This window comes from Anastrepha obliqua, chromosome 1 (genome assembly GCF_027943255.1).
Source record: "Anastrepha obliqua isolate idAnaObli1 chromosome 1, idAnaObli1_1.0, whole genome shotgun sequence".
NCBI lineage: Eukaryota > Metazoa > Arthropoda > Insecta > Diptera > Tephritidae > Anastrepha > Anastrepha obliqua.
The window spans coordinates 40719431-40744710 of NC_072892.1; the positions used below are offsets into that span (position 1 = coordinate 40719431).

General features: G+C 37.6%; 2 protein-coding genes across 5 annotated transcripts in view; one reads left to right on the plus strand and one right to left on the minus strand.

Annotated features, from left to right (window-relative positions):
- LOC129237379 (C2 domain-containing protein 5) overlaps positions 1 to 20158 on the minus strand; it is a 31943-nt gene extending 11785 nt beyond the window's left edge. Inside the window, exons 1-8 of one of the 3 annotated variants that reach the window (XM_054872212.1) lie at positions 20117 to 20158; positions 19649 to 20041; positions 19032 to 19333; positions 18808 to 18968; positions 18523 to 18713; positions 14590 to 15826; positions 11158 to 12619; positions 1057 to 1393 (exon numbers count right to left, since the gene is read on the minus strand). In XM_054872212.1, the coding sequence (XP_054728187.1) occupies positions 1057 to 1393; positions 11158 to 12619; positions 14590 to 15826; positions 18523 to 18713; positions 18808 to 18968; positions 19032 to 19333; positions 19649 to 19812 (3854 nt within the window). In that variant the 5' untranslated portion in view covers positions 19813 to 20041; positions 20117 to 20158. The other 2 variants (XM_054872124.1, XM_054872292.1) reach the window with 2 other exon arrangements.
- A 1505-nt stretch (positions 20159 to 21663) lies between these two features.
- On the plus strand, positions 21664 to 25032 carry LOC129246322 (spidroin-2). Of its 2 annotated transcripts, none has more exons than XM_054885048.1 (5): positions 21664 to 22292; positions 22357 to 22957; positions 23016 to 23213; positions 23275 to 23438; positions 23694 to 25032. In XM_054885048.1, exons 1-5 carry the CDS (start codon positions 21983 to 21985, stop codon positions 23738 to 23740), a joined length of 1320 nt encoding a protein of 439 aa, XP_054741023.1. In that variant the 5' UTR covers positions 21664 to 21982; the 3' UTR covers positions 23741 to 25032. The 2 variants fall into 2 exon arrangements, with proteins under 2 accessions (XP_054741023.1, XP_054741031.1); XM_054885056.1 differs by having other exon boundaries at positions 22411 to 22957.
- The last annotated feature ends 248 nt before the right edge of the window (positions 25033 to 25280 follow it).

Genomic DNA, 25280 nt, shown 5'->3' on the forward strand with positions numbered 1-25280 from the left:
ATAAATTAAAGTTCGAATTGTTGGAGCATCCACTAGCCACCGTATTCACCATATTCGGCCGCTAGCGACTTCCATCTGTTTTATAACAACTATGGAAGCCTATTTTGCAGCCCTTCCAGATTCTCACTTCAGCGACGGAATTCATAAATTGGAATCTCGTTGGAACAAGTGTATTGATTTTCAGGGAGACTTTACTGAATAATAAATGTGTATTTCAAACCATAAAATTGTGTTTTTCTTATCGAACCGCAAAACTTGTTAAACAACCAATAAATCAGCTGTTCCAACCAATGTTAGGGGCAAACATGGCAATTGATTAGTGGTTCCATGACATAATATCATAACCATAACCGTAACCATAGATATCAATTGAATTTTGGTTTTCCCCATAACCACAAACAGCTGATTGCTAATTTGCTGCATTGTGGTTGATAATGCATTAATATTAAGCATTGCACATTGCTGTTATCTTTTCTTTACTTTCTGCATTTTCGAAATGAACAAATAATTGACAATGCCCGTAAATATAAGCTATTTATGGCTATGGCACCAATAACAGATGGCAGCTAATATCGTCATGGCTCAGACCACGGCTAAGGTTATGGCGTTATGCTATGGCACCTCGAGTTTAACCTATAGGCTAGTTATAGTAAAATTTTTACAGTAGTAACGAAGGGTTGTATTCGCAACTTTTCTACGATGGACTGCATATTCATAGCCTAGTTGTCTTTAATGTTCAGCAAAGCTTATTTAATATCATAGCTTGGTACATTCAAATACTTTCAATTACTAAAAAAAGCATAAGAAATTTATATCTGGGGATGAACACCGGCTAATATTGGCATTACATCCTAGTATACAACTATCACATCGAGTACAAAAATTGGTTAAGATCGTTAAGTGTATTAGGTTGAGTGGCATTGGATTCGGGTTCGATCAGTATCCGTTAAACATCTCTAATATATATACATATATATATGTGTAGGTATAACTTTCTTTTCATACAACATACATAATATCATACAATGGAAACAAATAATCAAAATTTTCACTCACGATATGGTCGTCGCTTCAGAGTAGCCCAACACGACATTACAGCCAAGGGCGCGCGCATGCGAACGTATTTCCATGCGCAATTCTGTCCACCACGAGTCACGTACTTCGGGTTCGTCGGGATTGGGTACACGCTCTAACAATTTCACCGAACGCGCTGCTACAGTGGCACCTAAATGCAATATGAAGCCAGGAGGATATTTTGTCATGGTTAAGAAAGGATACTCCAGCATTCCTTCCATGCCATCAGTGTTGGCATTTTTTCCGCCCAACGATTGACTGAGCCGCATCATCGCTGTGGCGGCTACCAAACGTTCACTGGCCACACACAATGAGTTTCCTAATAGAATGGAATGGAAATATGTTAGTAAAAGAAATGCGTAAAAAATAAAATTAAAATAATAATTATAACAAATAAATAAACAAAACTATTTAGTATTTACATTCGCCAACATATACCAGCAATTCTAAGTAGATATGTAATATATGTATGAATGTGTGTGTTGGTGTATTGTGGGGTAGCCAATGTGAACATTGATTAAATACAATTATTTGGAGCAGAAATGAGCTTACACCACTGACATACATATACAATTACATAGATACTGTTGAAGTGATGATTTGGATGATGGAGCAATGCAATGCAACGAATATGTATGTATGTATGTATGCATGAATGTGGACATCAACTTCCAATTACTGCAATTCATGGAGAAATGAGAAGGGTAGCAAAATTTGAAAAAAAAAAAAACATTGGTATGTTTCAGGTGAGAGAAGAGAAATATTGTTGGAATGAGTTTTTTTATTATAATCTGGTAGATAATTTCATGGCACTTATTTTTGGAATATGATATTCGGCACATGTACATATGTCCGCCGCGGCTACGAGCTGCATGGTCCATTTGATTAGTATTGTACTTTTGACTATTTTTCCAATGAATTTGGTCATATGGCGTTAATGGTGTTTTAAATACTGCAATAAATCGATTGCTAACCACTTGACGCTCGGATTTTTTCACAAAAATGTAACCAAAAACATCAGGTTTTTTTTTATTTTGCATTTGTTTAAAGTTTGTATTTCTTTATTTTGTATTTCTTTAAGTTTATATTATTTAAAAATATAAATAAAAAAAAATAACAAGTAGCGATTGGCAAGCACGGTTCGTTCATGTGGCGTATGTACAATAATACAAACATGTCGAAACCTGTGAACAGCACTCAGGTTGGTTCGTACTCGGTGGCGCATTCTAGTATGTTCACTGCACGCGAGCGCTGTTCGCTTGAGACCATTAGGTCCGAGCTTGATCAATCAATCCACTTCCGTCAGAAATTTCGGTCGGTTAATCACAACTGTGACGGGGACGGACTGGTTTTGAGCTGACATTTTGTACAAAAAGTCTGAATTTGGTATTCCCACAAAACTAATACGGCTTTGCAAGATGACGTTGCTCAACACCACCAGCTTCGTCAGAATTGGAAAGGACCTCTCCGAGCCGTTTGATACCAAACGAGGTTTCAGACAGGGTGACTCGCTGTCGTGTGACTTCTTTAACCTGATGTTGGAGAGCATCGTACGAGCCGCAGAACTTAATCGCTCAGGCACAATATTTTAATAAGAGCGTACAATTGTTGGCGTATGCCGATGATATTGACATCATCGGCCTTAACAACCGCGCTGTTAGTTCTGCCTTCTCCAAACTGGATAAAGAGGCAAAGCGAATGGGTCTGGTGGTAAACGATTACAAAACGAAGTACCTCCTGTCTTCAAACAAACAGTCGGCGCACTCGCGTATCGGCACCCACGTCACTGTTGACAGTTATAATTTCGAGGTTTTAAAAGGCTTCGTATATTTAGGAACCAGCATTAACACCAATAACAATGCCAGCTTTGAAATCCAACGTAAAATCTCTCTTGCCAACAAGTGCTACTTTGGACTAAGTTGGCAACTGAGCAGTAAAGTCCTCTCTCGACGAACAAAACTAACACTCTAACACAAGGCTCTGATCATGCCCGTCCTAACGTATGGCGCAGAAGCTTGGACAATGACAACATCCGATGAAGCGACGCTTGAAGTGTTTGAAAGAAAGATTCTGCGTAAGATTTTTGGACCTTTGCACGTTGGCAACGGGAAATATCGCACGCGATGGAACGATGAACTGTATGAGCTTTACGACGACATAGCCCAGCGAATAAAGATCCAGCGGCTACGTTGGCTGGGTCATGTCGTTCGAATGGATACAAACGCTCCGGCTTTGAAAGTATTCGATGCGGGTACCAGCTGGTGGTAGCAGAGGAAAAGGAAGGCCTCCCTGGAAAGATCAGGTGGAGAAGAACTTGGCTTCACTTGGAGTGTACAATTGGCGCCGGTTAGCACGAGAAAGAAACGACTGGCGACTTTGTTAAACTCGGACAAAATCGAAGAAGAAGAAATGTGTTCTAATTTTGACAGCGGGTATCCGTCAACCCATTACCCGCAATCCGCTGCAATTCTGTTCAAGCGGTTAAGAGGTTAAGCACGCTGTATGTTAAGTTGCGCCGTCTTATTGGAACCAAATGTCGTCGATGTTTAGCTGATTGTTTTTTGGAAACAAAAATTTAGTCAGCATGGCTCGATCGCTCTCGCCATCCTTTATCTTTTCGAAAGAACTTCGCGAACAGATTTATGCCTTTTTTGGTGAATTTCCATAATTAGCGTTGTTCTGGCGTTAAATGATTCATGATGACTTGTCAAACCTTACTGAACAGAAATACCAACACAGCTTGCGATTCTCATCTGTCAAACCATAGTTAGCGATATCGATAGTTCTCATGCAGCTAAAAAAACACCCGATGTCTAAAAACCAATTCTGTAGGCAAGACAAAGAAATACCATGCATCATCATATCTGCGTAAAATTAATTCTTTCCCCTTGACCTGTATGCTCCCTTTCTTTATTATTCTTTAAAACTAAATATTTAACATATTCTTGAAACACTCTTCAAAACAAATTTTCAAATGAATTATCTATTCAACCATTTGCGAAAAGTTCATATATGAAGTCCGCAACAATTTTGGGTATGCCCTTGTAGTTGGACTTTTACATTTGATCCCGACTCTCAACGCTAAGTTCGTGAAGTCCGAGCACAGTCACCAACCCGTGAGTGAGTCAGTAATCTGTCAGTGTGGAGTTTTTAATTAAGGATACGATAGAAGGAGGTGGATAGCCTGCTATTCAAAAAATTTCTAAGAACCTCAGATGAGTCTAATATTTTGACTCAGACCATGGCAAACTACAAAGGACAATAATTTGTTCGATGTGCACTCGTGGAAACATTGGTTGGAATCAACGCAATTTAACGGTTGAGTTACATGGAAGATCTGAGTATCGGATATCGATAACATCCAAAATATTTGTGTACCTTTAGCCGATTTCGGGGTTGAATGATGAAGATCGGCTTCGGTTAATAAACATATCACCACAATCCATACGCATGAGAGACTCATTTATCATTAACTTCACCTGAATCCACGACCGCACAGTTGGACGATGTGACCCTTGGTCGCTTCTAAAAGCCATTATTGCAAAAATTGAAAACGGTCTTGAAAAATTTAATAAAATTGTTAGAAAAGAAGAGATCTTGGCCAAAACAAACGATCGATGAAACCAGTGCGAGATATGATGAGGTGTAGTATAAGGTTCTATGATATGAAATATTATTGAGTACTTGGTTGTCTAGCGAATGGGGAATAAGAAACCAATTCGATCACTTTTTGATAGACGCAAGTCGCACTCACAAATTTGTAAGCATATAAAAGTGGGCCGAGCTCCTCCTCCCATTTGTGGTGTGCGTCTTGATATTATTTTTCCACAAATGTGGAGGTACCTACTACTTTGTGCTGCCTCCGAACGACAAATGATTTTTTATGAAAAGATTTTTCATGGCAGAAAGAACGTCAAATACAAAGCACAGAAATGAGCGATATTTATTTTCTACCATAGCTTGAAGAAACATTAAATTTTGTTTATACAGAACATCGTTTTGGCCATTACACTAATAAGTTGTATGTGTGTGTTGTTGTATGTGTGCATGTATTTAGATAAAAAATGTATGTGCATGCTCTGAGGGTGATATACTTATGAAAAAAAAAACATGCCACATTCATTCACCTTAGACAAAAACCACAGAAACAATTATTTTTGTATTAGCTTAAAAACGAACGCTCAAAAGTAGATCAAATGACAGCCCTATTCCTAAGGAATAAAGAATTAATCGCAATTTAAGAGAGTTATCAATTTTTGTGTATATTGTGAAGAATTGGAAAGTACTGCAAAGCGAAAACTACAACCACACAAAAACTTTTGTTGCTATTAAAATTTACATGAAGAGAACTTAACCACAGTTAAGAGCTCTCTTAAATTTCTGAAATATTAAGCGTTCTATTGTTAAGATCAGCTGGATCTTTATTTATGTACATTTGAGGTTTGTTGACTACACATGACTTCTGTTCGATAACACAACAATTTTTAATAGAAATTCCTAATTTTTGTAATTAGGTATTTATTAAGCCAAAAAATTACCCATCACTCAAAAATTGAGAGAGCAAAGTGACAACTCGACGCTAGATCTGACAGCATATAACTGAACTTTTTGTAAAGAAGTTTATTTTTTGTAGAAGCTGGTCTCTTGTGCACTTCTACGCTTTTCGTCGGTTCGAAATTTGCAGTTCATAGTCAGAAATGATAAGTTTAAAAATTTAACAACTAAAAATCTGAGTATGTAAAGTATATTTAAGGTAATTTTTTGGATAACAGAAATTGTTTTATATAATTTCAGCTGATAAGTCTTCCGACTTTTGCAAGTGTTGGAAAATTTTGCGTTCGTTAACTTTTTGCTTTTTCTACTTTTTGAGAGAGAATTTTCGCTTACGCTCTTGATTTCGATTGATGGCTAATTTTGCTATCGAACACAACTATGGCTGAAAAAACTGTTAGTATTTTTACGAAAGAATGGTTATTTGTGAGTTTCATGCTTTGCAGCATCTTTTGTTGCCTAACAATGGAAATATTAACTTTAACGCAGAAAATTTGTATAAGTATATATCCTTAGTCCTGCCATAAATTCTGTGACAAATTTTACAATGCATACAGCGAGAACAAATTCGCAGAAGAAGTTCCGTTATTTATACTTTTGTTCGTATGCATTGTGTACTCATAAATTATACTTAGTTTGATGGCAAATTTCGCTTGTGAAAAAATGGAGTGGGGAGCGAAGGGAAATCGCATTGGAATGATTGTGTGGTAAAAGTGCAAGTGAGATTTACGAATTGCTGAAAAAACTTAGATGATGGGGAGTGTCTTGTAGAGGCGTTGCATCTATTTCTGGGAAAAAGGGGTTAAAACCGGGGCAAAAGCGTACCAGGAGGATGTCTTAGAAGGCGTGGGGAATCAGTTGCGCAGTACTCTCTTCCATGGATCTCTCTTCCGTTGGATCTTATACCAAGATTCCGCTCCAGCTCATACGACATAAACCACCCAACAGTGGCTAAAAAACAATATTCGTGAGTTTATAGCCACAGAGATTGGCCGTTTGGAAGCCCAGATCTGAATCCATTGGACTACAGTTTATGGTCAGAATTGGAGAGGCTCAAACAATCTTTGGTTCGAGCAGCGATGTCAATATCCATGGAAACCGTGCGAGCTGCAATAGCTGAATGGCCTAATCATTTGAAGGCTGGTTTAAAAATAAATGGTAACCATTTCGAATGAAAATTAATTTTTTTTTCATCGCTACATCTGTTAATTCGAAGACCCGCACACGATTTTCAACAAGCGAAATCATTCAGTGACAGTTTTGTGTGGATTTTGGATTGGATTGGATACTCCCAAAACTTTGCTTGAAACGCCATTTTAGACACGGCGCCACAATTACTAACGTTTAGGACTGAAAGTGATGATATAAACATGAACCATTTTTGCTTTCAGCAAAATGACGTGCCATGCACCTTACCAGATAAATGATTTTTTGACATTATGTTCGGTAGTTATGTTATCAACCCTCTTAGCAAAATTTCAGTTAGACGTCTCGAGCTTACGATTCTAATCCGTTAGCTTTTATTGTCGTAGATTGTTGGTTGGTTGGTTAGTTAAAGTGATGCTTCATCCAAAATAAAACTAACGCTTCCGCACCATTTTGTTGCCACATCCTCGTTACCAACTTGTTTAACAGTTATTTACAGCATACCTATATCCAGTCTGCGCGGTTTAAAAACCTTATTAGGGTGTTGACATCTCAACCGGACAGTTGTTCGAGACTCTCGAACAGGCGATTTGCCCAGGATTAACATTCTGTCCTCCATAGGGCAGGGCATTCACAGAGGAAACGGAAGATCGTTTCCTTTCCTTGTGAGGGATGCCCATTTTTGCTGCTTGTTCTCCGACAGACCAAAAGCTAGTTATCACTGCCGTGAGTCTCCAGGCGTCCCGTCGTTTCATGTATATCAATGTTGATGGCTTTCTAAGGTTGTAGATGGGCCATAACGTTCTACTAATTTTGCACTTCGTCTGGTCTCTCCATCTACAATAGCGATTCGGAGGTATTTAGGGAAATTGCATTTTTTACTGCGCTTAATTGTGTGAATATCGATTCTGTAAGAACGTTATTCATGGCAGATCTCCCTCTTGCCAGTTCATCTGCTTTTTCGTTACCTTCAATATTCCGATATTGCGGGACCCATGTCGTAGATTGTAGTTAAATATTCAGTTATTCGAATAATCTGGAAACTTACCAGAACCTTAAGGCGACTATCGATCAAGCCACCATTCGTGACATAGCGTTAAAAACCCTAAATATTTTGAAATGGACATGAAATGCTGCATGAATTTAAAAGACGTAACATTCCATAATTAATTGGAATTAACAAGAAAAAATTCATTGAAAAATAGTTAATGCTGTTTTTATAGCCGAAAGATTGTTTTTGCATTTACGGTTTTGTTTTAATAACTTCATCTCACGAATATTGTGTCAAGTCTATCGGAGCGAATTGACGAAGTTGTGACGAAACTGACGAAGAAAAAATGACGTTGCTCCAGACCGGATTTCTACACTTGCCGATTTTAAAGCGTTTTTCTGAAACATTTTTATTTTTGAAGTCCACGTACGCCATGATTCTAAATCTACTGGACGAAACGTCCAGTAATTTTTTACATAATTCGCCAGATTTTCGTGGGAGCTTTTTTTTTAATAATTCCAAATACTACGAAAAATTAAAAAATCTTAAGAAAGAATCCTCCCAGGTAAAATCTGCTTTAACAAATGCAGTTTTTCGTTTCACATGATTCTGTTACAAGTTATGATATACAACGCGAAACTTTCATTATTTTGCTATGAAAACTTAGGAAAATATAATTTGGGGCAAAACAAAAATCATTATTTTGTCGTAAAATGTTTGCGCAAATGGTTTATGGTCGATGCTATGACTACAACAAACAGGAAACAGGAAACTGCAAAATTTTTTTTTAGTGAGAATTGTCACCTTCACAACGAGCACAAACTTTGTTTGATCGATACTTTACGATATATCAATCACTACAGTAATCTACCAATCTACGTTCCCACGACAGTCGGTTCTACGTAACAGGAAGGACTCGGTTTTATATCCGCCAAGGACTGTTACTTCAGTAGCATTCCTCGTATATGCATGGGGAATGTTTATGCTGCTACAACAACATCAACAACCGAGAAAATAATATACAGAGTCCGCCATATAACTTTACGGAATTAAAAATGCTATAAAAAAGAAACTACTCAATATTTTTCCAAACTGTTTTTTTATTTTGAAGTACAATCCTTCCGGTTAATGATGGAACCCAACTTCATTCATATGGCTGCCAATTGGACTTTGTACGGCGTCATGCCAAGGTCTTTACGCAAAATTCGTCTCAAAGATGTTTCCGAAACGTCCAATTGTTGAGAACGACGGTGAACTGATGTTCCTGGTGATTCACGAACACTCTCGGCCACAGCAGCAATATTTTCGGGTGTACGCACAATTTTTGGTCGGAAAACTAGCGTAGTTTACGCAATTTTTATCCAATTGTTGAAAGTAATACATTAATTTCTTCGTTAATAAATGCACTCAAAGAATATTAACAAACATCTTTAATTTTGTTGTAAAATTATGCAATAAAAAATTGTTAAAGTTAAAAAAATGATAAAAAAAAACACTTTCTCTAGGTTTAATCAAATAAAAATCACAACTAACTAGTTTGAATAATTACTTGTTGTACATCATTTGAAAGGTCTGACAATATCACTTTTAAAACATATAAAATATTGAAAATCGGTGAAAAAATGACTGAGATATCCGTAGATTACCGCGCAAAGTCTGAAAAAACGGTTTTTTATAAATAAGAAAAAATTGGAGGGTACAAAAAATATAACAAAAATATTTTTATGCATTATTCGACCATATAAACAACCTACAGTGTGTAATTTATCAGGTGTATTTTCAGTGATGCACCGTGTAAGCAACCCAGTTTCTCTTACATTTTTCGCAAAGTAACGCACATACGCTTCATTCGGTGCTTTTCTTCTTCCCATTGCCGTACGTTATTTTCGTACACATTCTGCAACATTACCATGATTTTCAAAGTAATGTCGCAATATTTCCCAGCGTTCTTTGAGCGTATACACAACCATTTTGGTTCAGCGGAAGAATAAAACTAATTTTCTGTCAAATCAGATGACAGCTAAGTGTTACCATTCTTCAAATAATACCTAGTTCAAATCCGTAACGATAGATGGCGGGTCCTTTATATAATGTTCGTTTAGTATCGTCAAAACAAAAAAAAAAACTTTAAAAAATGCCTTTTTCAACCGAATTAACTACGGGCGAAATAAAATCTAAATTAGTTACCGAGTCAATCTAGCGTCTTATGAATTGAGATTCAAAAATTTTATTTTAGTAAGATTTCTTGTAATGTTTTCTTCATTTTGTGTGCGGCTTGATCGCTTTTCTACATTTTAATGTTTGATTTGAGTGAGCATTAATAAGTGAGAAACAGCGAGCAGAGGAAAGGATTTGAAATCAAAGACAAAAACACCAATTAATCACTGAGAGAGTGTTCCATTCAGGCATACAAATAATTTATCGATTGAATCTAGTAGGAAAATTTCAAGAACAGCGAAAAATATTACACACTAAAACATTACGTACGGGAAAATTGGAGCTAGCGTAAAGACAAAGAATTTGTTTAGAGAGGCATAACACATTTTTTTATTTTATTTTTTTTTTATTTACTTACTTTTGCGATGTAAAACTGTATTTTAAAATTTTGTGTTTGTGGTTAGCATGAGAAGAAAATAGATGGCAGGGATTATTGTAATAAAAGTAAGTATGTATTAAATTTACTAAAATTGTGGTCCAGGAAAAGTTATAGTTTTTATCAAGAAATAGGTAGTCAAGGACAGTGAGTATTAAGTATACATTTCCGACCATTTACGCTAGAATTCCGTAGCGAGGCATATCTCGCGCTGTCTACATGACATCGAGTCATAAAAGCACTATACGATGCTTTAAAAGTGGCATTAAGTTAAAAAAAATTGTCCTTTAACAAATTTGTGTTTGGTAAAATCAGTTGTATGATTAAATTTTATAGTTTTATTTATAACCTACAGACGTTTAGACAAGCGTACAATTTCTTTTAAATTACCTCATAGTACTACTAATTAGGTTTTTCCAAAATTTCAAATTGTAGTGAACAAATTAAAGTATCTTTCATTCATGGTCGTTTAAGCACTGAAGAATTAGAAATAACTTATGACATTGGTATTGAGATATTTTGGAAGTAAATTTTTAAGACAAAAAGGGGTGATGGAGGTGCAACGTTTCCTCTTTCTTAATGAAACACCCTATATTATTGAGGCTGTTCTCGGAAACTTATATAACAATTTTCTTTTACATTTATTTGTAAGATCGTGGCTTTAATGTAGCACTAATGAAAAAATAATACAGCTGAAAAATAAATAATATACTTTCAGGCGCACTTTGCTCATTATTGCAATCACACATTCGTACGTTCTAAAATCAATAGCAACAAATGTAAAATAAAAAATCATTCTCACCTTTTGGCGTAACGCTCAAGTCTGAATCTGACGAGCGTCGACACATTTCCGTTGGCACCTCCTTCGATGCAACCGCTGCTGCTGGTATTGAATTCGTCACGCTTGTTGCCGTCGCTCTATCAACTGCCGCCGTCGCTGGCGAAGTACCCGCTGCAACTGTTACTGCATTACTTGCGACTGTGGTTGCATTGGACGCTGCCGTCGTTGTTGCTGACGCATTCAATGCCAACTTCGATGAACTGGGTGAGAGTTTGGCTCGACCACCGCCGCTGCTATTGCTGCTACTACTGCCTAACATAAGCGCTGCTGACGATGGCCCACTAGATAACGCATTAGCGGTTGGCATTGCTGCCGCTGCTGCCACAACAGCTGCCTGTGCCGGCGATGTGAAACGTTTCAAACTGGGACTATCGGTGATGCCAGAAGATGCGGCGGCAGCTGCCGCTACCAAAGCGTTATTAGATGCCACAGCTGCTGCATTGATCTCGTTCAATGACCTATGATGATGCGAAGGATGATGTTCGCGTTGACGATGATGACGATTTTTGGTGCAAAGTAGCGGTGTGGATGGCGATGAGGTAGGCACGGACACAAATACGGGCGTTGGCGTTCGCGTTGGCGTAGGCGATGATGACGGCAATGGTAATGGCAATGGCAATGGCGGTGGCGCAAGCAAGTGTGAATTCAGATTATTACTATTGTGATTAGTAGAGTTTTTATTTTTACTTAAATAAACGGAATCGGAAACACTAGGGTGACTAGGGGAGCGCTGTGGACTACTAATACTACTACAAGTATCGCCTACTACGTACTTTCTGCTAGTTACAGGGGAATTAGCATTAACATCAATATTGGTGGGCGGCGCCGCAGCGCTAATGGTGGCTACGCTAAGTGTGCTGCTACCTAAAACTGGGGTGGGTATCTCGCTGGTCTCTGAGGCGCTACTGTCATCCACAATTGTCGAAGCATCCTCTTCTATAAAGGGAATCTTCAAATCAGTTTCCGAAGGTGTGGGGGTAGAGGGACAAATTTTAAATACAGGACATTTATTATCGGCAAATGTTTTAATAGTGACTGGCAGATAAGCGGAGCTTGCATCAGAATCCGAAACATAGCCATAGGCATAGGCACTAGTAGCGTACATATCATCTTTTGTGGTAGTTAAATCAAGCTCTCTAGCATTAGCGTTAGCATTGTTAACTGTTGTTGGTGAGTTGGTGGCGCTGCGTCTGAGATTGATCAGCGAACGTGAATGGGCAATGTGCGAGACTGGTGGTGGTGGTGTGCACACATCGCCGTCCCAATCAATGCAAATCTCCGGTTGTGAAGAATAATATGCTTTGCTATCATCTATTGGCGGTTGTAGTAGCAGGGATTGAGGGTGTGGTGCAGTGCGACGTTGTTGCTGTGGCGATGGCGTTGGCGATTTTTCTGTTTTCTTTGGCTTAGACTGAATGAAATCCTAGAAAAGAGGCAACAATCAGGTGTGCAAATGGGTTTGAAATAGAAATAGAGTGGACTCAGTTGAAGAGTCCATTAAATTGTAGGCCGGGAAAGGAACTAACGAAATCAAGCAAAATTTTGAACAAAAACTTATATTACCCAAATTACAACGTTACATATCCAATGTCTTCAAGTCAGAGTCTGGAGTAGTACTTTAAAAAGGTCTATCGCCTACCAGGTATGGGCAAAACTTTTTCTTTTGAATTCATGGATTCGCAGTGTGTGTCTGTCTTTTGGTTTGGATTTTATGAGAAATTCCAAATTCCAATTTCTATTAATTAGATTTGTTACCAATTTAGGGTGTTAGTCTCTCTTTTAACTACTCACCGCAATCTGGAGTAAAATATGAGTAGTATTCATACTCAAAGGCGGCCGCCGTAGCCGAAAGGTTTGGTGCGTGACTACCTTTCGGAATTCGGCAAGAACGTAGGTTCGAATCTCGGTGAAACACTAAAATCAATAAAAAAGTTTTTTCTAATAACGGTCGCCTCTCGGCAGTCAATGGCAAACCTCTGCGTGTATTTCTGCCATGAAAAAGTTCATCATAAAAAAATATCTGCCGTTCGGAGAAGCTCGGACAAATACTCAAAAAGGGTGTACGCCCCAATTATATATACGAGGTGTGTTCAAAAAGTAAGGTGAAGCCATTTGTATAGCAGAAAATCGCCGAACACGCTATCTTATTACGCCTCTCACAAACAATCTAAACATGATATATTGCTAAAACCGTGAGCATATCTTCGAGACGAGTGTACCAATATAAAAAAAAAAAATAATCGAAAGTTCCTAGCCCGTGAAATATGAAACCTTCAGCTTATTTTTTGAACACACCTCGTATACCAGCTCCAACACCACAATCAATTTTAGAGCCATTAGTATAGACTGTAGCGTCGAAGTTGTTTAATGAGAATACCTTACACCATTCCGCCTGAGATGGAAAGAGAGTGGCAAAATTCCTTCTGAATGTTACCTTCGGCACGACGTAGTCAGTCCTATTCGATGTGGACTGAGTGTGTCGCAATAATAGAATGGCATGATCATTTATCCTCCCAGCGACCCGCTTCATTTATCCTAAATGCACTCATGGTTGCCATATTCTTGATGTGCAGATCTACCTGAATGTTGTTGTTGTAGCAGTAACTTTGCCCTGTCAGTGTAGTGTAATAACCGGTCGTCTTCGTCTAGCTCATCTAACGGTAAGCCCAAGAAACTAGCTGTTTCGACAGGTTGGGTCCAGAGGGAGAGGGGTGTTAGATGAGTGGATTTGATGGGGCATGTTAAAAGGTGGTAAGCGTCGTGCGGGATACACTCACATGCCGGACATATGTTTAGTATGTCGGGGTCGATTCTGGATAAGTAGGAGTTTAACCTGCTACAGCATCGGAATAACGCATGTCAGTGCATTAAGAACCTCTCTACGACATGATTTGATTGCACCGATCGTTCTCGCACAGGTTGATCTTTAAATTCTGCCAAGTTGTATGATATTTCAATCCCTCTCTAAGCAAAGCAAGGGTTGAGACTAGGAAAATCTTTCCTTGGCACCTTAATAGGCCTTTGTTTCACCCGACTGAACTCTTTGTAAGAGCAGCCCATCTGGTTTGGCTAAATTAACCTAAATGATTTAAGTATTGTCCATAGTGTACATCGAATACACATTATTGCTATCGCTTCTCAATTTAGAACAATTCGAATTTGACCGAAAAATTATTATTAATTCCCGCTCTCTATGGGGCGGTACAGGCGGTTCTGGGCGGAAACCGCCTATCGTCTTGGTTGAAAACACTGGCAGGTGGTATTTATATAATTACTAAATTTATGCTTATTAAAGAAGGTAGTTTGGGTATTCAAAGTTTTAGTGAAACTTTTTCTTTGTACTAAATTTCGTTTGCGTGCCCTTCCCAATAATGGCCACCCCTCTGACTGCACCTGCACATGTTGCGACAATGTCTTTAGGTCGCGCAGCAATGAACGCCGTGGTGTTAAATCTGTCAAACTATCATCGAAGCCTTCCAGCTCGCTTGGTCGTATCCACTTGGCATCAACCTCTTCGTTGTCCTTACATATTTTCAAATAAGTCTGCACTTTCACAAGTTCTTCTTCCTCCTCGCGCGCCATTTCGCGCGCGAACTCTGCTTCTGAACCCGAACTCTCTGAATTACTCAACGAGGGTGTATTTGTCGAGCATGAGCGAATTGTACCTGTGTCGTGTGCGTTCAGCTGCAGCCGATGTGGTTCGTGTTGCGAGAACTCGCCAAATGGATGAAAGCCACCAATGGCGCTCACTACATCCACACAGCTGCTACTATCGCTACGGCCACAGCTATCACTCGCCATCGATGGTGTATTGCAAAATTCGTTTTTATTGTAATAGAATTGTTTTGGTTCGCCACGGGCACGTTGTAGTTCAAGCAGCGCGTCCAATTGATCATCACAAATATTCGGCGAGGAGCGCGTGCTATCCGAATATTCAGATATTGATGTGACTAATGGTGGACCAGCCTTGTTGGTAGCAACGCCGCAGCTGCCGCCACCTTCCACACAACGTCTCACCGATGAATCTGCACTCACCGAACGTAGTATTGCGTGATGCGGATTGACGGCGTTTCCACTTATATTGTTTGCACCGCTACTACGCTTTACAGTTGATGTGCGCTGCAGCAAGGCTGATTTCGTGCCGCCGCCGCTGGCGCTACCAAACAACTTATGTTTAGCCTTGAAACTCTTACGTCGACGCATATCGTAAGCGGTGCAAGTTGAACTACGGCCCGATGAACCTGAGGTAGTAGCGTCATCTTTGATGAGACCACCGCTGACGCAGAGGCTGGTCAGCGAACGTGAAGTGCTGCTAGGCGACTTGGATTCGATGCTATCGCCGAATTTCCGTAAGAATGCATTATATTTCTCGTTAAGCATATTGCGCGAAGAGTGCGTAAAGCGCTTCATATGATGGCGCAACTTTTTCGCCGGCTTCTCACCACGTCCATCCTCTTGTCGCATCAGATCGTGCATGATTTCGTTGTCTTCCATGGCGCCTGTATTGGCGTGCTGCAGATCGAAGAGGGTTGATGAACATGATTTGTGAATTTGTAATTCACAAGGAGGCGGCTGTTCAGCGAGATTGATGTGCGAACCTGTCAGAAATTCTATGTACTTCATGGTACGCCTGATACCAGTAACAACAACAACAACGTGGCAATTTACGATTGATTGAATGCAGAGTATTAGCGAATATGTACAGAGGTGGCATAATTTGTTATATTTTTTGCCAGAAAGCAACGCAAACAGCAACAAGAACAAACGAAATGAGCGAGCGGATAATTATTAGGTATTTACATACGTAAGAGCATAGAACGTATGTACATACATACATATATACATAAATCGGTTATGCGTACGAACAGGCGAATATACGAGCGATTAGGGGTAGAATTACAGAAAAATTAGTTTTTATAAACCCAATTTTAATTCAATGTTATTAACAAGTTTCAAACAGAGTTAGCCGTTTTTTGTTTTTGTATTGTACAATGATGAGAGTTAATTGAATTGGATTTGGGTAGTCCATTTATAGATTTAAGTGATTTGAATTTATTACATACATCGATAGGTATTTGTATTAGCAGCGCACAAAATGAGTGGGGCGAGAAGAAAAAGTTTTTGTTCGTTTGGGGAGAGGGAAGAGATTTTTTGTTTAATTTAATACCATAGTCGCTCTTTAAGAAAATACAATTAATATTTTAATATATAACACACATATAAAAATATGAAAAATATTGTATAAAATAATTCCTATAATAACAATAAGGTCACTACCATAAAATTGGGCAAACCGGAACTGAGTTTGCTTGGCGATGGATGATGATGATTCAAAATGAGCAAAATTAAATTATTATATTGCTTTTGTAGCAACAAAAAAATAATATTGGAAGCTTCTTGCAGCCGTTGAAATAAAAATATTCCTACACTTTTCCAGTACTTCGGAAAATAATTTCAAAAAGCATCAATTCAACATATCGACTTTAGAAGGCGTCAAATGTATTTTAGAACTATCAAATGTACTTTAGAGTTATGAAATGTACTTCAGAAAGCGTCAAGTGCATTTTAGAAAGTATTAAATGTACTTCAGAACTATATCTAAAATCTCTCCATACACTTTTTATTTGTAACTAGAGTTATTTTCATACAAAATATTAATATATGCACTTTTTATTGGTCAATTTCTTTATTGATAGAAAGAATTAAGAAACTAGGTATTTTCACTGCTCAACTGACATGTTATCAAGTGATATTGTCGAAACTACAATTGACTTTTTTTAAAGTTTTGTTTTTGTTTTTTAAGTATAATTGATGTTTTCGGACTACATTTTACACTTTTAAAGTACCTTTTTGTTTTTCTAAAGTATAATTTATTTTTTCGGAAGTACTTTTCAACGTTCCTGAAGTATATTTGACATTTTCTAAAGAACATTTTACTGCTCCACGGTCCATACGATACTTTCTCGAATTGTTATTTTCCAAAGTACTGTTCGAAAAGGTGCCTTATAATAAGGGTCGGAAAATATAACAATTCTTTTGCATTTTTTATTGCGTTGAACTAAACTGGCACCACTTTTTATAAAAAATTATAAAAAGTTTTTCTCATTATGTCTCGAACAAAATTTCAATTTTTTACTTTTGCCTAGTCGAATTTAAACTAAATTCATCACCATCTAAATGGATACACCAAGCGAGTAGCCGTAGTCACTCTTCTGATACAAATACATAGATAGATTGAATTTGAGCAACAACAAAAATAAACAAAAAACTATGTTTTATTATTATTATTATTATAGGCTGCGCAAAAAATAATTTTTGGCAAGAGCAAATCTAATAAACATACATATGTACGTACATATTAGGGATGTTAATTCTGGGATCCCGGGATTATTGGCCAACACTCCCGTGACTTTCGGCATTTGTAATTTCTTACGAAACATATGAAAGGGAGACAGAAAAGCATCAAGCCTTTTTAACATACCTCAAGTTATTTTATCAGATATGTACAAGCTAAAGTATTATTAAATGCATGTAAAGATAACTATTATCTCTTGCTTTGTTACTAATGAATGAATTTTCTCTTCAAATTAAAATCCATTTATTTGTTGTTCATGAGAAGGTAGGAGAGTTTTTCAAATTAAATTTATGCAATTTTCATCAAGTCAAGTTGTTGTAAAATAATCAACATCGAAATCTCTGGACTGTAATAAGAAGATGCCGAAAATCCCGAAATAGTAAAACATCGAAAACAATTACATCCCTAATACATATGTAATTATCATCATCGTTCTTAAAAATATTATCCATACGACACGTCGCAAACCATATCTGGCATCTATCTGTTATACATGTGATGAAAAGTATTAAAGTTAGCGAGTTATTAAAAAGTTGCCCTTCGAAACATCCTTTTTTATTGTTTACTGTTTTGCTTTTGTATAAAAGATGATGCCACATATTTGCCCACATACATACGTATATAAATATATATAAACATAAACGTGTCCTTGGCCTTATTCATCTATACCCATACGTATCTCCATGCATTATTGTTGCAAACAATTCAGAAAATGCGTGTATGTGTGCGTGCGTTTGCAAGCACATGTGTACTTATATCATCAAGCAGCGGAGACACCAGCTACGGCACTATTCGCTGAATGTTTTATGCTTTTACAGTCACAAAATTGGCAAAGCGCACAAACGCACATACACATACAACACATAAACGTAGTGCACATAAGTATATGTGGAAAACTAAGTTATAAAAATAAAAATTATAAAATTTCCTTTACAATATACTACATCCACATCACATAAAGCAGTACTCACTCTTCAATTAGCGCATTATCTGCTGTAGCTGCCGCAGATTGGCTGCTTGTTGTATCTTTGATCAAGGTCACTGCAGTACCAATGCCGCGCGCCACCACTCCGACGTCCCCTTCCAAATCGAAGCATTGCGTATAACCAATAACAGCATTTGCGCCCATATTAATAGCCTTAAGGCCCATTTTTCGTTGCACCTTTTATATGGCGAATGCCGCCAAATAAGGAAAAAATAAACAGAATGCATTGAGTATACAAGTCAAGCAAATGAATTTAGTAGTTCACACTTACTTGTCCCGACAATTTAAGAAATACTACTTGCCTAGCCTCGTTCGAAGCTCTTGGCGTTCGTATTTTATCTATCCATTGATATTCGGGATCATCGTTGACAACTAGCTCTTCGACGAAACCGTGAATGATCTGTGCGCGATAACCATATGGTATGCATTGTGCTGTGGATTAAAACCATTTATTCGCTGCAAATGTATGATCTTAAAATAACTGTTGCAACTTACAGTGGAAGAATGGTATGCCACAGGAACTCTGCCTGAACTTGTTTAAGTCAGAGAAGAGGTCCACTTTGACAATTACGTTGACTTCGCCGCGTATACCATGCATTGTATCGAAAACGGGTATCCAGCCAGATAACACAGTACCCTTTCCATGCGTCGTTGGTCCGGACATCTCCAAACATAAGGGATTCAGGCTTATATTCACTTTGCCAATAGCATCGTTGGCTGAGTATGTATCGTAATCCATCAAACGGATTTGTAATGGTTCATCTTGCAGTTCAGCATCGTCAACCTCGAAACGAAACCTGTAAAAAAATGCAATCAAGAACAACAATCAAATATGGAAAAATAAACGTGTGTATGTTCTTAACACGAGCTGCTAATATGTATGAACAAAAGCACTAGAAAAACTAACAAATGAAGAATCTAGCGATTTTATAACTTGGCCAACGCTATAAGTACTATACTTCAATGTCTACTATACCCATCTTATCTTGTGGTCTTATTATCATAATTACTCGATTGATAGCATTTCATTAGCGTTCTTATATGCCGATTTCTTTACTTAGTACATCACATTTTATTATTACAAAGAATTGTGTTCACGCACAGACACTTACCAGTCAGTATTCCACTGTGGGTTTAAGCTTTTGCGACAAACGTCTGTCTTATGAGTGACATTGCCTAATTTTATTTCCACATATGCGTCGGTAGTATCACTGCTTCTGTCCATTACGGGCAAGTTGCGCCCGGCTTTGATTTTCACACCAACTTTGCCTGGCATTTTTCACAGCTGCTAATTATCACTGCTGTTGCTGATGATCCTCCGCCTCCTGCCTTCTTTTAGCTTTCTTGTGTGTACACATACAAGCACAAACGCCTCTGCCTTTTGGCGAATTGTCCAATGATTTAGCACACGTTGCTTGCAGGCTTAAATTTACTCCCTTTATTTCCAGCAATGTCTGCCGACCTCAACCGTATCCTCTACGATGTTCCACAATAGGCTGAGCTTCCTTAAATACAATATTTGGTTATTTTCAAAAATAATCACTATTAATTTGAAGGAAATAAAGGAAAACTGCACCAACTTTTATCACCACCAGTTTATTGTGAAGGAAAATCTACGTGCACTGTTCCCAAAATATTCAATAAGAACTGTCAAATGGTGGGATCACTTTAAGAGACCATGTAAGAAATTAACTATTGTCATATAGCATTCACACTTACGAGATTAGTTCAAATTTTCTGTATAGCTTAAGTAGACGCAATGTTCTAAATAAGCAATTCCGGTATAATTCTCCATTTCACACGAAATTGTGATATGAATCTCAGTTTAAGAGCAAAATGTTTCTTGAATTTACTTATTGTGATCGATCAATACACTCTCGACAAGACCAAGTGGGGCATTCTCCAGATACCGAACGGGAAATATTTTTTTTGACGAGCTTTTTCATGGCAGAAATACACTCGAAAGTTTGCTATCGCCTGCCGACAGGTGACCGCTATTAGAAAAAAACTTTTTCTTCATTTTGGTCTTTCACCGCGATTCGAACCTACGTTCTCTCTCTGAATTCCGAATGGAAGTCACACACCAACCCATTCGGCAACGGCCACCAGTTATCACCCTTGAGAACTAGCATTCGAATGTTGCAAAATGTTGTGATAAAGGGTTTTCCAATAGCAGGTGTTATTTTGGAATGGATTGCGCTATCGAGAGAAGATTAACGATTCTTTTATGGCCGGAATTGGATGGCTTTAATCTGGACAACGTTTATTTTCAACAAGACGTCGCTACGTGCCACACAAACAACGAAACCATTTATCTTTTACAGGAAAAGATTCCCGACCGTGTTATCTCTCGAAGAGGTGATCACAATTGGTCACCGAGATCTTGTGACTTAACTCTTTGTGACTTTTTTCTTTGGAGCCACGTGAAAGAGAAGGTCTACGCCAACAGCCCAGGGTCTATTCAAGCCCTAAAAAATGGAATTCCTGACGCTATCGAGGATATAGGGCAGCCACTTTGGAATTCGGTTATGGAAAATTTCATGAAAAGGATATTGTCCTATAAGCGTGGTCGTGGTGGTCATTTGCCTGATAATATTATCCACTTTTAACTACTATACCTTCCTCTTTATAATGAAATAAACATCCGACCATTTCTATTAAAAAATAACATTTTTCTTTGAATATCAAAATAACACCTCTTATTGGAAAACCCTTTATTATTATTTTGTATGGAAAATAATAACACCACAAATATTTTGGTTAAAAAATGTTAGAAAAATTTTTATTTAACATTTAGTAGCGAATTGTGAACAGCTCGAATATCTATATTTTGTATGATTTCTCTCAGGGCGAATCTATTAAAGTTGGTGTTGGTAAATCAGAAGATAATTTTTTTCTTTCGCCGTGTCCATGTGGCCGTCAGCTCAGAATGAAACAAGGCGAGTTTTTTATTTGTTTTCTAGTTTCTCAATACTTTGCTTTGACAATCAAAAGTACCGAACATTGTTGTTGGTCTACTGCCATCACCTTTACTTTAATGAATGCGCCTTGATTTTTCTACTCTGGCAGCTATAATGTGGTGAGGCGGACAATTACGAATGGAATGCATCCCTGTTTGCTAAAAATCGATACCGATGCGACGCCATATTTTTTCACAGAGTTCTTTATATGTGGAAATTTTTCTACTTTTGAAAAATTAAAAAAATCGTGGTATAAAGGGCAATATAATATGAAAATACAAGAAATCTAAATATAAGTGTTTATTCTAGCTTCATAAGTAAAAAGTTCGTAAAGAAGTAAGGCGAGTAAGAAATAATTGCATAAGATAATTTTTACTTGATTGCCGGGTTGAAAACTACATTTGCATTTCTCAAAAGTATAGAGAAAAATATTTTGTGTGTGAGGAAAATTTTGGTGTAATTGTATAATTGTAACTGAAGTTAAAAATGGAAGCAGCACCCACAGCGATGGTTGCACCAGTAGGTGCACCAGCACCACGTGGTGGTTATCGCGGCAGAGGTGGACCAATGCGTGGAAGCTTTGAACGCGGTCGCGGTAGAGGCATGGGTCGTGGTCATTATATGGGCCGAGGAGGTGGCATGATGGGTGGCGGTGGACCTCCACTACAAGGTATGGGCCCAGGTGGACGGGGAATGCGTGCGCCTCGAGGATCAGGTTATCAAGGTCGTGGGAGTTATATTCCACGCGGAGGTGGCCCACCAATGCGTGGTGGTCGTCCACCGATGTATGTTCAGCGTAAGTACAACCGCCTTTTTCAAATACATATTTTTTTGAATGCAAATTTTACAATACACAATAGCAAAGCAACACACAGGTGCTGAAAACAATAAAACAGTTTCACCTGTACCAACAGCAAGCTCGGCTACTCCTGCACCAGTTGCTGATGGCACAGCACCAGAAATGGCGGCAGCTAGCAACGGCAGTGTCGTAGCAACGGAATCTGCAGTTGCAGCAGCAGTTCCCGTAAGCGCAAACGGTGGTGTGAATAGTTTGCCACCACGGGGACCACCTCGCGGGCGCGGTTCATTCTCTCGTGGACGTGGAGGTTATAATCCTCATATGAACGGTGGAATGCACGGAATGGGTCCTGGTGGGGAACACGGTCAAATGCCAATGCGACGTGGTGGCCCACCACGCGGCCGTGGAGGTTACGGTCAATCAATTTCACGATCTCCAATGCATTCACAGCCACACAGTGCTAATACACAGATTGCTCCAGTACCATCGTTAAAACGTGGTTCACCAGGTGGTCCACCAGGACCGAAACGTGGGCGTTATGAAGGAGGTCCTTATTCACAAAGACCCATGGCACCTAAATATCATCAACCTATGCAACATGCAGCCCCAATGGCACCACCAGCCAGCTATGGTGCTCCACCCAGTCACCACCAACAGCAAAGGTATGGTACACTTATTTGGTTTCCGGAATTAGTTTATAATTTTAAAAACTATTTGCAGCCATCACAGCTATGCTACACATGATCAGTCACAAGCTGTCGATCCGTATGCCCAATCCTACGCAGCACCAGCCGCACAGTCATATAATGGTTACGGACAAAGCGGATATGCTACACATGCGTCATCTGTAGCTCCAGCCAGCAGCGCTTATTCACAACAGGGTGCCGAATACGATCAAAGTCAATATCAGACATATAGGTACGTAAGATTGTAGTTGTTTGTGTTTGAAACGATAAGTAAACATTTTTATATTTGTTAGCTCTAGTAGCTATAGCACTCAACAAGATACGCGTTATCAAACTTACGGGCAGGATTATACACAACAGTATGGCGCTCCTGCTGTTGATTACAATACTGCACCGCAGGCGGACTATTCGCAGCATGGACAACAGGCCTATGATGAGCGTGCTTATGCTGGCTACGGTAAGTGTTCATAAAAAGTTAAACAAATATTTATATATTGATAACTCTATGCTGTAGTAAACCAAAAATAGGTTTAAGTTGAAATACAATCTCAAAATATTCGAACATTCTAAAGCAAAGAAAATACTTTAGAAACGAAAGTATGTAAAATGGCAATACAATACCAAAAAATCACACATCTAGAACTAAATTAATGTATTTGTAGACTATTATTAATAAATATCGCTATTTATACCTGCTCCCATTTATATACAGATTCACAGTATCAGCAAGGCTATTCAAACGCAGCTGGCTATTATTAAAAAAAAAAACATATAAAAACCTGCGACATTTGATGGGACACAATTAAACGCTGTGCGTCAGAATACTTTCCAGTTTTAAATGGAGGAAGGAATCAATTACAAATGCTGCACTTGTTGTGTGAATAAAATGAGAAAGTTAATAGATATTAAGAGTTTTATGCCAAATATAATGAGCATACAAAGTAATTTCAATATTTACCGTACAGAGCTTAAGTCAAATATTAATCAAATAACAAAAAACAAAGAAAAAAAAAAACAGATCGTTGAAATAACGTTGGTGGTAAAATATCGAAATCAACTTTCAAAACTTAAAATTCTGGGTAAATTTAAATAACCATATACATACACACTTAAACAATCGACTAGAAAATAATCACTTTGATCTATATGTTTAGTGTTAAGACAGGAGAGTAACCAATTTATTTGTTGAAACTTACTATACAATAAAACCGAATAATTTCCCATAACTTCCCTCCATTTACGTCCCAAAATGCCCGCTTATACATATACTTGTTTAGTAATGAAAGAAAAAGTGCAAAAGAAGTACTTGATATGCAAATATCTAAACAATTTGTACGAATTATTTTAGCTTATATTTAAGGAAAACTATTGACTATTGATTTCTGATTTATATATTTTAAACAATTGACTAGACTACAATTTATTGAATGACCAAACAAATAAAAAAAACACAACCGCACTAAATTTTTTTAAATTGCTAGTAGCAATTATGCCTATTATTGTTTTGTAAATTATATGCAAAAAAGGCGATAAAATAAATCAAAAAGCTGAAGCATGTAAAAGAAAAAAGAATTCGATTAAAATGCAATTGTAGCTGCTACTATTCTGCATACTGCAAAATTGCTACTTTTAGTTTTAAGCTAAAATTGATATTTCCATGCACTGAACCTATAAAAAATTTTATATTATACGGAAAATTGACAAACTAATTTTTTGTTTAATTATATAAAATACAAACATAAGGACAACTATATAGTTTAATTTTCAAAAAAAAAAAAATTACTGATAATTTTGTCTTCATACTTCAAAACAAAATATGTATATTTATTTCTCATCAAATATATATATATATGGAAAATATAAAGCAATTACACATAACAACATATACATAAATGCATTGTAGAATATGAGTAGCTCTATTCTATTACAAAAAAGTAAACATGTTTATGTTTGAAATAGTCGCGCATTAAGCGGTTAGAACATCAAATAGTAGCTACGGAAAAGATTAAAAAAATATATATGCTAAAATTCAATAAAAAGTTAATATCAAACTCGTTGCAACTGATTAATTTTACTCGAAATCACACAACAATAAAAAAACTGCAATGACTGTGAACAAAAATATGCAATTCTTCCTCAAAAATATTGAATATTTTGAAAATGGTTATGGATCTAGCGCTTTGATATGCTTACCTGTCGACCTAAACAAAAAAAAAAAAAAAAAAACAAGTGCAAACAAATGTGATAACTTTTTATGTTTTATGTTTACCTTTACAAGTTTTGATGATTTACAAAAGGT

Excerpts from the sequence above, each read along its gene's own strand:
- LOC129246322 (XM_054885048.1), top strand. The coding sequence starts at position 21,983 with ATGGAAGCAGCACCCACAGCGATGGTTGCACCAGTAGGTGCACCAGCA. Across the intron at positions 23,214-23,274 it reads AGTCAATATCAGACATATAG|CTCTAGTAGCTATAGCACTC; the intron begins GTACGTAAGATT and ends TATATTTGTTAG. Across the intron at positions 23,439-23,693 it reads GCGTGCTTATGCTGGCTACG|ATTCACAGTATCAGCAAGGC; the intron begins GTAAGTGTTCAT and ends ATTTATATACAG.